At 37.8% G+C, this 16,663-nt stretch overlaps 1 protein-coding gene across 2 annotated transcripts in view; it reads right to left on the bottom strand.

The window, feature by feature from the left end:
• The window catches only part of Disp1 (dispatched homolog 1 (Drosophila)), a 122,436-nt gene that overhangs the window by 20,127 nt on the left and 85,646 nt on the right, over window positions 1-16,663 (bottom strand). For both annotated transcript variants that reach the window (XM_013014972.1, XM_013014971.1), the window contains one exon: window positions 4,747-4,776. In XM_013014972.1, the coding sequence (XP_012870426.1) occupies window positions 4,747-4,776 (30 nt within the window). The remainder of the gene's footprint in view (window positions 1-4,746; window positions 4,777-16,663) is intronic.

The raw sequence follows: 16,663 nt of genomic DNA, 5'->3' as shown, positions 1-16,663 counted from the left end.
AAAAATAAAAAACCCAAAAAACTTTCTTCTTTCCCTCCTTCCCTTGGAACAGATAGCCATGCTTCTTTGAGTGTTAAGTGCCTTTAACTGGAGGCCCACTTTTCCTGGCCAATAGCCCAAAACTTCAACTTCTCTTAACTTGCCCTTTGCTCTCCTGTCTCTTCTGACTGCCTAAACCAATGGATAGTCATTGGTTTCCAATTCTCCTGAGCAATGTTAAAAACTTATCCCTTCCTTCCTAAAAATCTCTTTTCCCTTGGTTTATTCCTTTCCCTCACCCTTAATAATGCTTCCTGATTCCTCCTGTCTCTCTCTCTCTTTTTTTTTTTTTTGCAGTTGTGGGGCTTGAACTCTGGGCCTGGACGCTGTCCCTCAGCTCTTCAGCTCAAAGCGAGTGCCCTACCACTTGAGCTACAGCGCCACTTCCGGTTCTCTAGTAGTTTATTGGAGATAGGAGTCTCATGGTCTCTCCTGTCGGGGCTGGCTTTGAACCAAGATCCTTAGATTTCAGCCTCCTGAGTAGCTAGGATTACAGGCGTGAGCCACCGGCGCCCGGCTTTCCTCCTGTCTCTTAAGGGTAGGCCTTTCAAAATGTTTCTCCTCACAGTGTTTTCAGTGGCATCAACCATTAATAAAATGTGAAGAATGGTCACAGTTGGAAAATTTTCACACACATAAAATATGGTATAACTCATTCTGGTTAAGTAATCAATCCATCTGACAGCTAGCATTAAATAGTAAGTTTGCAAAGTATTCTGTGAATACAAAGATGGAAGATGTGGATCTTGCCTTCAAGGAACCTACAATCTAATCAGATAGGTCTACAAGGACCTACAACATCAGGAAAAAAGAGATGTTATTTTTAGAGTATAATTAGAATGCTTCAGAAATTAAATAAACAAATAGATATTTCTGGCCTGAGTGGGAGGACCAATTAGGAAAGGCTTTTTAAAGAAGCTATATTTATATGTAGATATATAAGAAATTAATATTAAAAATATAAATCTGAGAACTGTAATTTTTTTTCAAATTCCTTATTGTGATTAAATGATTACATACTTTCCTAAATTTCACAGTATTGTGGGATAGTGATGCTTAATTAAAGTCACAAACACGTTCTGACTTTCATAGGGCCAATTGTCTATTGTGGTCTATAACATTTATGAGTCCTATGAGCTTTGACAATGCAGTTATTTCTTCCACATTGGGTGATAAGTACATTTCTTTTGTTTTGCATCATGTCAACTGTTCCTTCTTTCATACTCGTTCCCTCCCTACCATCGTTGCTTGGTTTGTTTTGATCATGTCCAGTGCAGCTGATGGGTCCCGCTGCTGTATGTTTTTCCCTGATTCCCTCCAGTTCTGTGTCCTCCTCCTGGTTTCCCTCCCATGTGCACATATATACCATATATGTGATCAGCAGCATGGGGTTATTTAGTAGTGATTAGACCAGAAGAATGGAAGTCCTTTGTTTCTTAAGCCTTGTTAACTTAGTGGTATCACCTTACGTTTTGGATTTAACATCCACTTATCAGGGAGACCATGTGCTGTTTGTATCTTTGCTCTTGGCTTACCTCGCTCAACATGATTTCTTCTAGCTCCATCCATTTCCCTGCAAATGCCATTATTTTGTCCTTTCTAATGGTTGCATAATATTCCACTGTATATAGATAGCACAATTTTTGGATCCATTCATCTGTGGTGGGAGAGCTGGGTTGTTTCCATATCCTGGCTATTGTGAACAGTGCTGCAATAAACATGGAGGTGCATGTGTCCTTGTATACTGGGTCCTGTTGTTCAGGATAGATGCCTAGAAATGGCTTGGCTGGGTCATAAGGGAGGTCAATATTTAGCTTTCTGAGGACCCTCCAGACTGCTTTCCAAAGTGGTTATATAAGTGTACATTGCCGCCAGCAGTGTAATAGGGTTCCTCTTTCTCCACATCCCCTCCAGCATTTGTCATTGGCTGACTTTAGGATGTGGGCCATTCTGACTGGGATAAGGTGGTATCTCAGGGTTGTCTTTATTTGCATTTCCTTTACAACCAGGGATAGTGAACATTTCCTCATGTGTTTCTTTGCCATTTTTATCTCTTCTTCTTCTTTTTGCCCATTTAGTAATTGGTTTGTTAGGTTTGGGAGGGATTAGTTTCTTGAGTTCCCTGTATATACTGGATGTTAACCCCTTGTCTGATATATTGCTGGTAAATATTTTTCCACAGTTAGTTATTTGTCTTTCTAGCTTGTTTGCTATAACTTTAGCTGTGCAGAAACATTTTTATTTTAAGGTAGTCCCATTTGTCAAGTCTCTCTCCGATTTGTTGTGACCGTGGGACTCTGTTCAAGAAGTTCCTGCCTGTGCCTATAAGTTCAAGTGTCTCTCCTACTCTGTCCTGCAGTAGTTTCAGACATTTAGGTTTGATGTTAAGGTCTTTAATCCATTTTGAGTTGATGTTGGTGCATGGTGATAGGCTGGGGTCCACTTTTAGTTTTCTGCATGTGGCCTCCTAGTTTTCCCAGCATCAGTAGTTGAAGAGGCTGTGTTTCTTCCACTGTATATCTTTGGCTCCTTTGTCAAATATCAGCTGACTATACGCATGTGGTTTTATTTTTAGATATTCTATTCTATTCCATTGGTCTTCTGGGTCTGTTTTTGTGCCAGTACCATGTTGTTTGTGTTATTATGGCTCTATAGTAGAGTTTGAAGTCCGGCATTGAGATCCCTCCCATGTTGTCTTTTTTTCCTAGAATTGTTTTGACTATTCTAGATCTTTTGTTGTTCCATATGAATTTTTGGACTGTCTTCTGTATTTCAGAAATGTACATCATTGGGATTTTAATAGGAATTGAATTGAATTTGTATATTAATTTTGGCAGTATGGCCATTTTCACTATATCAAGTCTGCCTATCCAAGAGCATGGAAGGTCTTTCTGTTTCTTGGTGTCCTCTGTAATTTCTTTCTTCAAGTTTTTTATAGTTTTCATTAGATAGTTCTTTTCCATCTTTGGTTAATTCCTAAATATTTTATTAATATTAAAAATATCAATCTGCAAACAAATGTAAAATTTTTTAAAGAAAAAAATAACTTTTTGCATTTCCTGGAGTTCATTTCAATAAATATTACTTTATATGATCCGAGGCACTGCACCTGTGTTCCTCCCCTGAGAGTCTCTTCCTTTGGGCTCACTGTGTGTGATGTCTAAACTCAAGCAAGCAAATCTTGTATAAACTCAAGCAAGCCTTTCTTGAGAAATGAATTATTTTTCTCAATGACATGCTTAGTCATCTATCTCTTCTATTTATATTTTTCAATTTTTTTAAAAAATAGAAGTAGTTAAAGTGCGGTATTTAGGTATAGTACAAGGAATATTATTAGGGCTTAAAACAGAAGAAATTCTAACACATGCTATGACCTAGAAGACATTAAGCTAAAGACATTATGCTAAGTAACATAAGCTTGTCTCACACACACACACACACACACACATAAAAACACACAAAACAACCAAACACAGAAACAAAAACCCCTCAAAATCTGGGTAACTAAACTCTTATAAGATCCATGGTCAGAGTCATAGAAAGAAAAAGCAGAATGGTGGCAAGAGGAAACAGGATAGAAATTCAGTTTTGTAAGGCAAGAAAAGTTCATCTTTACATAACCATGAATGATGGGATGCTTGCACAACAATGTAAACGCATGTAATGCCACCAGACTGGAGTCTCTTAGAAATGGTGAAAGTAAGGGTGAGCTCAGTTGGTAAAGTGACTCCCTGGGCATGCTAAAGGACTTTGGTTCAACTTCCAACAATGTGCACACAACACACACACACACAGTTAAAATGCAATTATGTTTCAACTACAACTTAAAAATATCATTTTGCATAAAAGCAAGGTTTACTAATGAAAATTTATGTAGTAATTTTGCTCTAATGAGATAACTCTCTTAAGGAAGATTTTGAAGTCATGAGCATGTGAATTCTTTAGCAACTTAATTTCAAAGTTCATTTGGAATTTCTTATATATAATGTCACTATAACTGAGAGGACATTTGATAATTTTTTGTTTTCAGAAATATATCCATTTAAAATTTTCTCTAACTAATATATAAACTTTAAAATTGTCCATATGAAAGAATACAGTCATTTTAATATGGCCACAATACTTTTAGAAAAACAAATAGTTCATTTGAAATGAACTGTCATGAATTTAAGTCATGGTGGTTAACAGAACAGTATCCCTCAACAAATACAATTATGAAAAGCCTATTTATTATAAGCACTACAAAATAAGTAAACAAATATAAATGATTAAACACAAAGAGAATTTAAAGCCTAAAAAATCCATCATAACATTTAGAATACTTTGGGAGATATGGGATTCTTCAAGCAGTTAATTCACAGATAATTTATTTTCCTTTCATAAAAAATATAAATGAAGGGTCTGGGAAGGCAGCTCAGTGGTAGGCTGCTTGCCTTGCATGCATGTGGCCCTGGTTTGATTCCTCAGTACTACATAAACAGAAAAAGCCAGAAATGGCACTGTGGCTCAAGTGGCAGAGCACTGTAGCCTTGAGCTGAAGAGGTGAGAGACAGCACCCAGGATGGCGGAAACACACACACACACACACACACACACACACACACACACGAAGAAGGTGGAAGAGCATGAAAATGTGGGGAATCAGGAAACAGGAGGGGGGAAATATTACTGAGTTTATCATTTAATAAGATAACCAAATTAGTTTACCTTTTTGGTAACTTGAAAGGTCTGGATGGCCTGGAAAAAAAATAAAGGCAAATCAATCAGAAACAAAGCCTCGTATCATACATACAAGCACATGATAGAGCCTTAGATAGGCTATGAACAGTTGACTTGTCAGTTCCTCCTATGAAGAATCCCAGAAGGGTTAAAATACACAACCATTTGAAAGCCGTTAAGCATGTGTGGCTTTAACACTGCTAGCTGGCCACAGTGCACTCTAGTAGACAAATGCTCCAGGGGCTACAAGGGAGGCAGTACCTTCCTGGACCAAACCTGAATCCTCAGCTCTTAATGGACTCAAAGCTTCCCCAGCTTCCAGTTATAAGATCCATTCTCCTTTCCACCAACAAACTTCTCATCTCCAATCTAAACTTCCAATCCAAGCCATTTCCTTATTCATTAAGGGAATCCCAACACTTAAAAACAAACACAAATACTCAATTCCATTTTCAAGATACCAGCTGTCCTTGTATCTTACCTCTCAGTTTCTAATACCAGTATCACAATCTGTTCCAATGAATATGAGCTTGCATTTCAAATCATGTCTTCCCCAGGCTGTGCTATTACTCCCTCTCATTCTTCGTACCCTGCTACCCAAATATATAGCACAAATTTGAAGAAATTCCAATCTGAGCATAGTGGATGTAATCCCAAACTGTAATCTCAGCACACAGGAGACTGAAGCAGGAAGATTATGAGTTTGAGGCCAGCCTGGGCTACATGGTGAGGCTTGTCTAAAAAATAACTTAGTTGGAACTTCCAAAGTCTTTAAGCCTACCACATCATTCCCCCTATTTACTGGCCTGGTGAGTTGTTTTACTATTCCCAGTATTGTGATTCCCACAGTGTGATCTGAAGAGCACTGAGAGTTTCTGAAACCATTTCATGAGATTTGTAAAGGCTCTTGTCCAGTATATATCTGTGTAAGCCCAAATCTCCTCCACATACTTCATAAATTTCAAACAATACATTGTCTGCCATATGAGAATCTGCTGCCACACATCACAGCTTGACAGAAATACAAATCTCACTGAACTGTTTGATATAATTATTTTTCATGAAACATGTTGTTAGCATGTAATAAGCCTATTATTTTTAATGAGTTAAATAATTTAAAAAAATTCAGCTTCATAGCAATATGGTACATGTCAGTAACAACCCATATAAACAAAAATTCTTTGGAGTAATTGAGTGACCTGAAATTTTCTACTTCAAGCCATTACTCCTTCCACAGGTCTAACCTTACTTTGGAATTCTTGAAGTTCTTTTTCTTACTTTTCTTCCCTATTTATATTTTTTAGGATACACACATTCATTCCTAAAAAATTATTTATCTAACTCCAACTGTAACTATGTATGAGACTAACAGTGTTCCTACCTTTTGCATTCTAGAATACTTTGTATTAGTCTGTTTAAATTGAAGATGCAGATGTTGCATATTTCATGCTTTATTGCATGTTAGCATGATGATTCTAAGCCCATTAAAAGTATCAGAATCAAGACTTGCCAAAATTTCATAGATTGCAAGCTCTAGAAAGAATTTTAGAGAAAATACACTCCAGTTCTTTTCCAGTCCCATTTTTAGAGACCAGTCGGTTTCCCTTTGGTCACTCAGGACCTCAGCTGGTATGAAGGTGAGTGGAAGTGTGCAGACAGGGGAGCACTTGGTTCGTTGCATGAAGCAAACAGACAACCATAGGGCTGGGTGAAGGACTTGGAAGCATGCTCTATACCAAGTGCCCTGGAGAAACTATGAAGCACATTTAGCCTTTTGAATACATCTACCAAAGAACTTCCAAAGGCAAATATAATTACACAATGATTTCTTAATATAACAGTACTATTGAGCTATAATTCACATACCACACATTTCCTCCATTTCAAGTGTATCATTAAATGATTTTAAAAAAAATATTTTCATGGAATTAGACAACCATTACCCCAACTACACAGACTTTGAAAGTATATGCTGTCTGGACACTGAGGTTAATGCTATTACTGAGCTATTAGAAAAAGCTTACTTTCACAGAGGAAGAGTAAGGCACATAACAAGATTATGTATAGAAATCATTTCTATCTATAATCTTAATTTTTCACTCCCAGTTTTCCAGCTAGACACATTTTCAAAGGTACTTCTTGGATTTCCATGGGCAGTTAACACATTTTGCTATTCTTAGAACTCAAATATTAACTCTGATACACGATGCTGGATTATATTATACTAGGTATTTGAAATGATTGTTTGCTGTCTGATGCATAAACATTCTCTTATCTATCCATTTTTTAACTGAGAAGTTCATGGATCTGTTGTGACTGGTTTAATCCCTAGAGATGCAAACAGCTATGGATTCATCACATTCTTTCTGTTTGAGCAAAGATTCACTTAATGTTACATTTGTGACAATATGTAGAGATTGTCAACATCATTTGAAAAAGAAAAATTGAGGCTACCACAAAGATACCTCTTGGGAAAACATCAGATCCCTTTGAAGTTCCTACACTAATGGACACGAGAAACAGATGTTGGAAACACCCAAACCACACTGCAGGTAGAGCGTGAAACCTGGTTGATTTACAGCTGTCTTTTTACAATCTGTTTGTGTTTCTCTTCTTAGAAAACACATGTGAATGGGGGGTAAAGCAAGGAAATCATCCCAAACTTTCCTAGATCAAAAGTAGTCTCTATTTGTAAAATCTGTCAGATTTGCTTCTTTTAATATCTATTTAATATAAAGACCTACTAGATGATCTTCACTTTAACTGTGTTAATTAACAACTTTAGTGAAAGAAAATAAACATAACCCTCTATTAGACAGAAAAACTGTCTTCTATCCCCAGAGTCAAAAAACCTGTCTTCATCCCAAATGGTCAAAATGGTGTCAGCTCCCACCCAGCCAAACAAACAAACCCAAACACAAGCAATAATTATTGTAAGTGGAATCTTTGCCTGTTCCTTCTTTCCTTAGGGATTTAGTTATTTCATCATTTCATGTGGAGAAAAAGCCTATGAACAGTGACCTTTGCATGTTCCCAACCTACTCCCACAGGCTGTGGCTGAGATAAGCTGGGGTTGTGCACAATCCCCTGACAGCAGACTACAACAGTCACTTTTTCCCACTCAAGAAAGAATTTCTGTAGGCAAGCAGTGCTAGTCACATTATTTTAGAGCTAAGCTCAAATCTGCTTTAGAAAAAAAAGCACTTACAAACTCAAGTACTCATAGTAATAAATTGTCCCTGGCACTTCACGCTTGAGACCAGTTATAGCAGTTGAGAACCTTGGCCCCTGTACTCTGATGACCAGTGAACTGTGGTATGTGCACATATGTCACTCAGGGAACAACTAATGAGACTGTAAAGTTCTCAGAAACAGTGGGAGGCACAGTGTGCTGAGATAAATGGGAGGACATACAGAGGACAAGGGAAATTGTTGGAAAGGTAATAGAAAAAAAGAAATTTAAGAAGAGAAAAGTTAACAGGAAATTGACAAAAAGGGTGGAAAAGTTATAAATGGTCTTTCTTCATGACTTTCACTTTTTTCTCTTCTAATCATTTTTGGGAAGACTGAGGGAAACTGTAGGAAGAAGGAAATAAGAATACTGAAACATAAAGACTTCCCTTCAGTCTGAAGGATTCTATTCTTGACTCACCTGCAGAATTAATACTAAGTGACAGTGTTGGGGTTGTAAGTTCTAACTAGCTCTTCATTTTTTAAATTGATTGATTAAATTTAGTTTTTAATTGTTATTATAGTTGTCTTGTTGTTTTTGTTTTGTCTTTTATAGCTTTATTTTTCTCTCTCAGAGCTGAGGACTGAATTCAGGCCTTGCATTTGCCTGGCAAGTACTCTTCCACTGAGCAAAATCCCTTAATTGTTTTTATAAAGTTGATGTACAGAGGGGTTACAGTTACTTAAGTCAGTTAATGAGTACATTGTTTTTTGGACAATATTACCTCTTCCCTCCTTCTATCCCAATTTTTCCCTCCCGTCCCCACCCACAAGTTGTATAGTTCATTTTCAACATAGTGCATAGTGAGTACCACTGCTGTATTTGTTTACGCCCAGCTAACTCTTTCTTACGTTCAGGAAAATGAAGCCTATGAGAAATGGCTTTTTATGTTTCTAAACAACTAAGATGCAAAGAAAGAAATACACTCTGAACTTACGGCAGTCATAAATGAAAGCACATTTGAGTCTCTGTAGTCATACACTGGATTGTGCCACACTGTCTTTTGTAAGGGGACACTCTGCAAGTAATAACTACAGTTCTTTACTGGGATGTTAGGAAGAAAGTATCTCAAAATAACAAATCCACAGTTTGATGAACATACTTTACAAGATTTCCAACAAAAACAAAGCCTTTCTTCATCATTAAGTATTTCCATGAATCATCACCGGCACACTCGGGCTTTATCGTGACTATGAAGCAGATATCCTGAGACAAGCTAAGCTTGGACTCAAAGCCATTTTTCATGCGCCAGAGCTAAATGTTTATGGTCTGTGTCAAGTGATGTAAAGTACGACATTAACCACAACTCCTTGCGTAATGCATTTCCTGAATGCTTAAGAGATGTCGACTTCAAAGTGCTGCTTATCATGATGTCTAGAAATAAGTGAACTGAGGCCCAACTCCTATGCCAAATAAGCTAGAAGGGAGGAAGAGGCTGGCAATGGGAGGTTCACATTTAAAGAGCACCTGATAAACACCAAATATTTTGTAAATATTAGAGAAAAGAAGTTTAGCATATACTTAATAAATACTTTGAGTATGAAGAAATCACTGTTAAAAGAACAGCAAACTTAGAAATCAACTGACGAGAGCTAGATTTTGAATCTGGGCCCTAAAATTTGTCAGCTGCATGATCTTTGTTTTTGGTGGTACAGGGGATTTAAACTCAAGACTTTACACTTGCTAGGCTGGAGTTTTACCACTTGAGCCTCACTTCAAGTCTTGCTTTTTGCTGGCTAACTTGAGTGCTGTCCTGTAAACTTTTCTGCCTGGGCTAGCTTTAAACTGTAATCCTCCAGATCTCAGCCTCCTGGTTATCTGGGATTATAGGCATGAGCCACCAGTGTCTGGCTTCTTGAATGATCTCAAGTCCTACTACTTTCTCTGGATATAGTATTTAAGCATCAGTTAAGTAAATAAGTACAGAAGACTCATGTAGAATAGAAGTGTAACATCATCTCTTTACTCATAAGCACTAGAAACCTGCAGGATTGACTTTGTAAAAGTCAATGATACTTGCTCATAGCTGAATATAAAATAGGAAACTAGTAAGACCTTTACCAGTTTAGTCAGAGATTAAAAATATAAATACATCCAGGAGATGGAATCACGTGGCTTTTTTCCCTTGTATTTTTTTAAAATCTCATTTGTTTGTTAGTATTTGTCTTCGAGAGGGTAAAGGGGACACAGAAATGAGGGACAAAAGGTAAACAAATTGTAGCAGTGGTACTCATTATGTAGAAAATGAATTCTACAACTGTGGACAGGGAAAAACTGGGAGAGAGCAAGGGTGACATTGACTTATATAACTATAACCCCTCTGTATATCACCTTTATAATAATAATAATAACAACTAACATCTGCTAATTTTCAATTTTTAATGTCTACATTTTGCTCAGTGTAAGAACTATCATTTAAGATCAAACTTACAAGAACCATAATCTTTCTTCTTTTTCTTTCTCCTCCTTCCCTTCCCGCCCCTCCCCCCTCCCCTTTTGGTATTGCTCCTAAAGCTTGAACTCAGGACCTGGGCTCTGTCACTGAGATTTTTACTCAAGGCTAGCACTCTATCACTTGAGCCACAGCTCCACTTATGGTGTTACAGTGGTTGACTAGAAATCAGAATCTCACAGTCTTTCCTGCCCAAACTGGCTTCAAACTATGATCCTCAGATCTCAGCGTCCTGATTAGCTAGGATTACAGATGTGGCACTGGGCACTACTCAACTTCCTTGACTTTATTTCTCACAGTTTGAATTACTTTGTCCTTACAAAATTACTTAGTATTGTATAAGGTTGAATCTGGAAGGTTAAAAGTCACATCTGTTAAAAAAACAACAACAACAACTTGGGAAGAGGGGGAGGAGTGAAAGAGGAATGAAAATCCATTGTAGCCAGATGGTTTCCAGGAGGGTAAAACATACCTTGCAGCTGCTGTAATGTCTTCATTTCACTGGGGAAGGCTGTCCTCCAACAGCCAAAGAAATGCTTTACTTACAATTTTAAGGATACTCTAGTGAAACTGATTTTTCTACCTTAACTAGGCTTTCTCATGTTTAACCTAAAAAATAAATTTTTGAGGGATGTAGGTATAGCTCAATGGGAAGAAATTTATCTTAGCACAGTGAGGCCCTGGGTTCCACCCCCTGAACCACAAGAAAAAAATGTAACTGTCAAAAGCTACACTAAATCAAGATGTGTTATATAGATAAACTGCTTCGTTAAAGGGCAACAAGAAATTCAATATATACCCTAAAAAGCTAAGAAATATAAGGGAAGGGGTGGGATGGAAGGGGTGGATGAGAATGTTAAAAGGGGTGACACTGATGAGATGTATTATATTCAGAAACGGCTTTATTGAATGGCAACTCCCTTGCATAACTACTTAAAGATAATAAAAACATTTTTAACCTGTGAAAGAGTAACTGTAACCCCTTAGTACAGTATCTTTACAATAAAATATATATTTTAAAAACCTGTGAAAGGGCTGGGAAGGTGGCTCAGTGGTAGAGCGCTTGCCTTGCTGCATGCATGAGGCCCTGGGTTTAATTCCTCAGTACCACATAAGCAAAAAGACAAAAGCCGGAAGTGGTGCTGTGGCTCAAGTGGTAGAGCACTAGACTTGAGCAGAAGAGCTGAGGGACAGCGCCCAGGCCCAGAGTTCAGGCCCCACGACCGGACCCTCCCTTCCCCCCCAAAAAAAAACCTGTGAAAGATGTAATTCATTGTTTAAAAGCTAAATAAAGGCCAGAGCAAAGCAAAATTTTGCAAAGTATAATTCTTACAGTCAGTTTTAATAAAATAATCCTGATAGAAAAGGTTTTTCTCTACAAAGTTCAAGATTAACATGAGAAAACAAAAATCAACTCAGCTTAAAAGAATTAGACTAAGGACACACAAGAATTTTCTGTCAAAAATGAGGGAAGCTCTCCATGCTGAGGCCACATGTTCTCAAGCTGTCCTTGTTACACTCTGCCACCAGGAAAAATAAAACTTCACTTTCTTTTTTGGTGGTGCTGGGCATTGAACCCAGGACCTCACATATGCTCAGCACATACCTCCACCTTTGAACAATGTCCTCCACCTGGTTCAAATTTTAAATTCACTTGTATTTACACCTAGTTATAAAACCTATTATAAATATATGTCTCCATCTGTCTGTCTATCATGTCTGTCTATCATGTCTGTCTATCATGTCTGTCTATCTATCTATCTACCTATCTGTGCCTAAGTAGCCATGTAAAAACAATATTTAGAAACTTATACTATGGATAATGTGCTTAAAAGACCACAAATGAGAAGTCAGAAGACCTGTTTCCCAACTGAGTTTTGACCTCTAGCTTTCATTTCCTCATGTGTAAAGTAAAAGAGTTAGGTTAAATTATTTTTAAGATCCTTTCCTGTTGTGAAATTCTTGGCATTTTCCTGTGAAGTCTGTTTACTTGTTTTTGAGGCAAGGTCTTCACCATGGAACTCATGCTGGTTTGGAACTCACTATGTAAGCCCAGGGTGGCCTTAAACTCATGTTATTCCTGCCTCAGCCAACTGAGTGCTGGTATAACAAGCATGTGTCACCATTTCCAGCTCTCCTGGAACTTTAGATAATTCAGACTGCCAAATATTTGAACTACCTGGTATTTTGACATTGTTGAGATAACAGCTGATGAACCTGTTTCTTCCAATCAATATTTTAATATTTCATGTGAATAGTCAGTATCAAGGACTCTCCCATAATGTAGGTAAACGATAGTGTTTCTTAACTGCTTTCAAACACAACTCTCTTCATCTGAAGAGCTTTTCAAATAGCTAGAAGAACTGGTTAGTGAAAGAAGTCTCATTGCTCAGCAGAAGGGTAAGGCAGAGCTGCTCCTCTGTTGCTAACTTTAGATGAACTTGGAGATGGATGTCAATCACACATCTGTGCTGCTGTGTGTCAGAAGTGGAAATGCTGAGGGAAATAATGCTTGGCTATCAGTTACCCATATGGTAAGGAGTAGTCAGGAATCATCTGGTTTGTCAACCTAGTAGGCTTTCCCCAAAAAAGAAAAAAATGAAAGAGTGCTTAAGTTTAAAGGGCTATTTTAAATGTCCAAGCACGTTTCCTGAGTCTGTCATTCTACTATTTCAGAAAAGTAGGTGCAGACATTCTTTTTAACTTAAAAATTTACCTTAGGCTGAGGGCCAGTGGCTCATGCCTATAATCTTAGCTATCAAGGAGGCTGAGACTGGGAGGATCATGGCTTGAGGCCAATTTAAACAGCAAAATTTTTGAGACCCCTTCTCAAGCCCTAGCTTTGTGTGGTGATATGTGACAGTTATCTTAGCTACGTGGGAGGCAGATATTAGGGGGACTATGATTCCAAGCCATTAGGGGCAGAAAAGTCCAGCCTCTATCTCAATGGAAAGAAGCAAGGCATGGTCAAATGCACCTAGATAAGAAGCTTTAAAAGGTAGACTGTGGTCTTGGCATGTACCTGCACAGGAAGTGAGACCCTATGTTAAAAATAACTAGCACCAAAAGGGGGGGAGGGCTAAAGGTGTAGCTCCACAGATTAGCACATGCCTCACAAGCAAAAGGCCCTGAGATCAAACTCTAGTACTATCAAAAATCATCAATTTTGATAGGCTTTTCATTTAATAGTTCATTTGTCATAAACCATATACTGAGTTGGGTTGTAGCTCTGTGGTAGACTGTTTACCTTTGGCATTTAGTCTGGGTTCAATCCCCACCATCATGACAAAATATGTAAACTTTAATTTTCAAAAGAAGAACAAATTGTTGATGAGGTATTTTTTTGGTTTTAATGTTGGTTTTATTTTCCTTAAAGACTGAAAAATGAAGGAAAATCACCCATCCTCACTGCACCAATAAAGCCACTGTAAATCTTCTCAATCTGTTTCCTTTCAGCACTTTCCTTTGTACCTAAATGGACAGACATTAAATATGCATACTAAAATGTAACCACTCTGAATTATGAAGTTTTTAGAGGAACTTCAAATCTTTTGACAACATGATTTTAGTTCCATATAATGTTCCTTTTTATATATCATAATTTCTTCATAAATCACAATTATAATCACATTATATTATTGCATGCTTTATAACTGGCATGCATCTTTCCAATTTAGAGTATACTAAAGACATAGGACACTACAACTGTAGTAGATACTCTTCCTACTTAGTGATACATTTTCAACATGATTTCTTGTACCTACATTTAAATTTTACTTTGATTTTAAAAATTTTATTGTAAAGGTAACATACAGAGGGATTAAAGTTACATAAGTAAGGTAATAAGTACATTTCTTTTGATAAAGTGTTACTACCTCCCTCATTTTCTCCTACTTCTCCCGATTCCCTTCCTTTCCAAGGTTTTTTTTTGTTTTGTTGTTGTTGTTGTTGGTAATGAAGCTTGAACTCTGGGCCGGAGTGCTGTCCCTCAGCTCTTCAGCTCAAGATAAGTGCACTACCACTTGAGCCACAGCACCACTTCCAGTTTCCTGGTGGTTAATTGGAGATAAGAGTCTCACAGACTTTCCTGCCCAGCCTGGCTTTGAACTGGGATCCTCAGATCTCAGCCTCAATTACAGGTGTCCTGGCTCCCAAGTTGTAAAGTGCATTTCCAATACAGTATCTAGTGAGTATCATTGTTGAATTGGCTCACCCTTTGTCCCATTGTTTCTGTGATTTCCCCTCCCTTTCCCAAATCAGATAAACTTATATACAAGACAAAGGGTACCAAAATTTAAAAAGTGACAACAGGGAATAAACCAAAGGGGGGAAAAAAAGAAAGAACTGCAAACCATACAATTAATAAACAATCTCTTGATCCCATTCCTTGGAGTTCATTTCAATAAGCATTGTTTTATATGGTCATATCCACATTCCTTTCTAATACCTATGACTACTTTCAAAGTTATCCTTGATCTAGAATCTAGGATTTTTATTTTGTGATATTTCAATTCTCACCTTCTGTAAAGCTTTGTGTTAAGGGGAAACGCAGAATCTAAAAGTCCATTTCCACAAAATACATAGCATCCAGTATTGTGCGACCAGCAAGCGACTCATGGCACACTCACGGAGCTGGGATGGAGTTTCCAGGGTCTGACTCAACTGTCCAGATCTGTCCTGGCATAGGCTATGGTTTTGTATTATCTGGTATCAGCTGTTCACCTGAGGATGAATATAGATTCTGAGACTGTTGTTTTCAGGATTGTAATTGTGTTCATGGAAGCTCTCAGTTACTGTTTTGTCTGCTATGTTTTGGAAAACTTGATTTAAACAGCAATGGGAATCTAGGATCTACTTTCTGTCTTCTGACCTCCTAAAAGGGAATTGCTCATAATTTCCTTACTTGTCAGACAACAAAAATTTTAGCCTGGCCTCGTTTTAAAATGAGAAGCTAGGTAGAAGTCCAAAGCCCATTAAGTTATCAAGGATTTTTCTTCATTAAGGCTTTATGCATAGTATGAGTTGTTTCATTTGTCTGAGTGCATCCACTGATCTGTCTACCAATTCTTCTCAGACAATAACATGGCCTTAAAGCTGGCAATTTCCTGGACTGAATACACTTAAGAAATCCTAGATCCCTTTAAAGAAGTAATGAGTTCATAGTGTTACGTCTGTAACTTGAAAACAATTTCAGTTAGTAAAGACCAGAAGAGATGATTAAATGTGCTCCAACCAAATTCTCCATGGCATGTACATGCTAAACTACAGTCTAGAACAAATATCCGAGAGGAACTCGTGCAAGGCTTTCAAGTCAACTGCAGAACTCCCTTATGCTTCCTTGTGCACACTTTATTTCTTAGATAGCAAATTCACATATACCTCCAAGCCAACTGAGCATGCTAAGCCTTCCCAGACTTATGTCATAGGTCAATGTATTGGAGAAAGAGGGGGAGAGGATAGGGCCTTATGAATGTAGAGACTCCAAGAGCTTTTGTCATAAATGTTCAAATCACCCTTTCTATTCCTCTTCCTGACCTTAAATCTGGCTCTTCCAGATGGAAAACTTAAATCTTTCTGCAATCTTGGTTTACTTCTACCATACATCTTTGACAGAGGGATGGGAAGATGTATTACTCCTTTCCCCAAGGAGGGCTGCCCAAGGACAACCCTTTATTTTCTCTGCAGTATTAAATCTTCCCTTTAGTCATGTCTTCTCCACACCCCCCCCAAATTCCAATTCACTGAGCATTTGCTGAGCAGTAAAAAGTAAAAGATATAATTTCTGCTCGCCTATACTGAAATAGGAAGGTGGGAGGCTCACAGAGACGCCAGCAGGAAAGCAAAGAGGGCAAGATTTGTGCACAGATGTGATCTTGTCACAAATTACTACTTCATATTTTTATTATTAAGATTCTGAAATCACAATTCCACTTAGTTTTGCTATCTTCAAATCAAGAAATAAACATATAAATGTCAAGGTAGAAACTCAAGAGTGGAACTGGGTTAATTATGAAGAAGAGATGATGTCATCAAAGAAAGAACATCATCTCCCTCCCTCCACCTGCCTCCAGCCTCTCTCCCACTCCATACTAGACACATAAAAATTAACGCAGTATTATCTTTGCCTTTCAAATGTACATAGATTGGCCAAGAAGATGGGAAGAAATTTTAGGATGGGGGCTGGGAAGGTGGCTCAGTGGTGGAATGCTTGCCTTGCATGC

The sequence above is a fragment of the Dipodomys ordii genome, unplaced genomic scaffold (genome assembly GCF_000151885.1).
Source record: "Dipodomys ordii isolate 6190 unplaced genomic scaffold, Dord_2.0 Scaffold26, whole genome shotgun sequence".
Classification (NCBI taxonomy): Eukaryota; Metazoa; Chordata; class Mammalia; order Rodentia; family Heteromyidae; genus Dipodomys; species Dipodomys ordii.
This window is presented reverse-complemented; position numbering and strand designations above follow the sequence as displayed.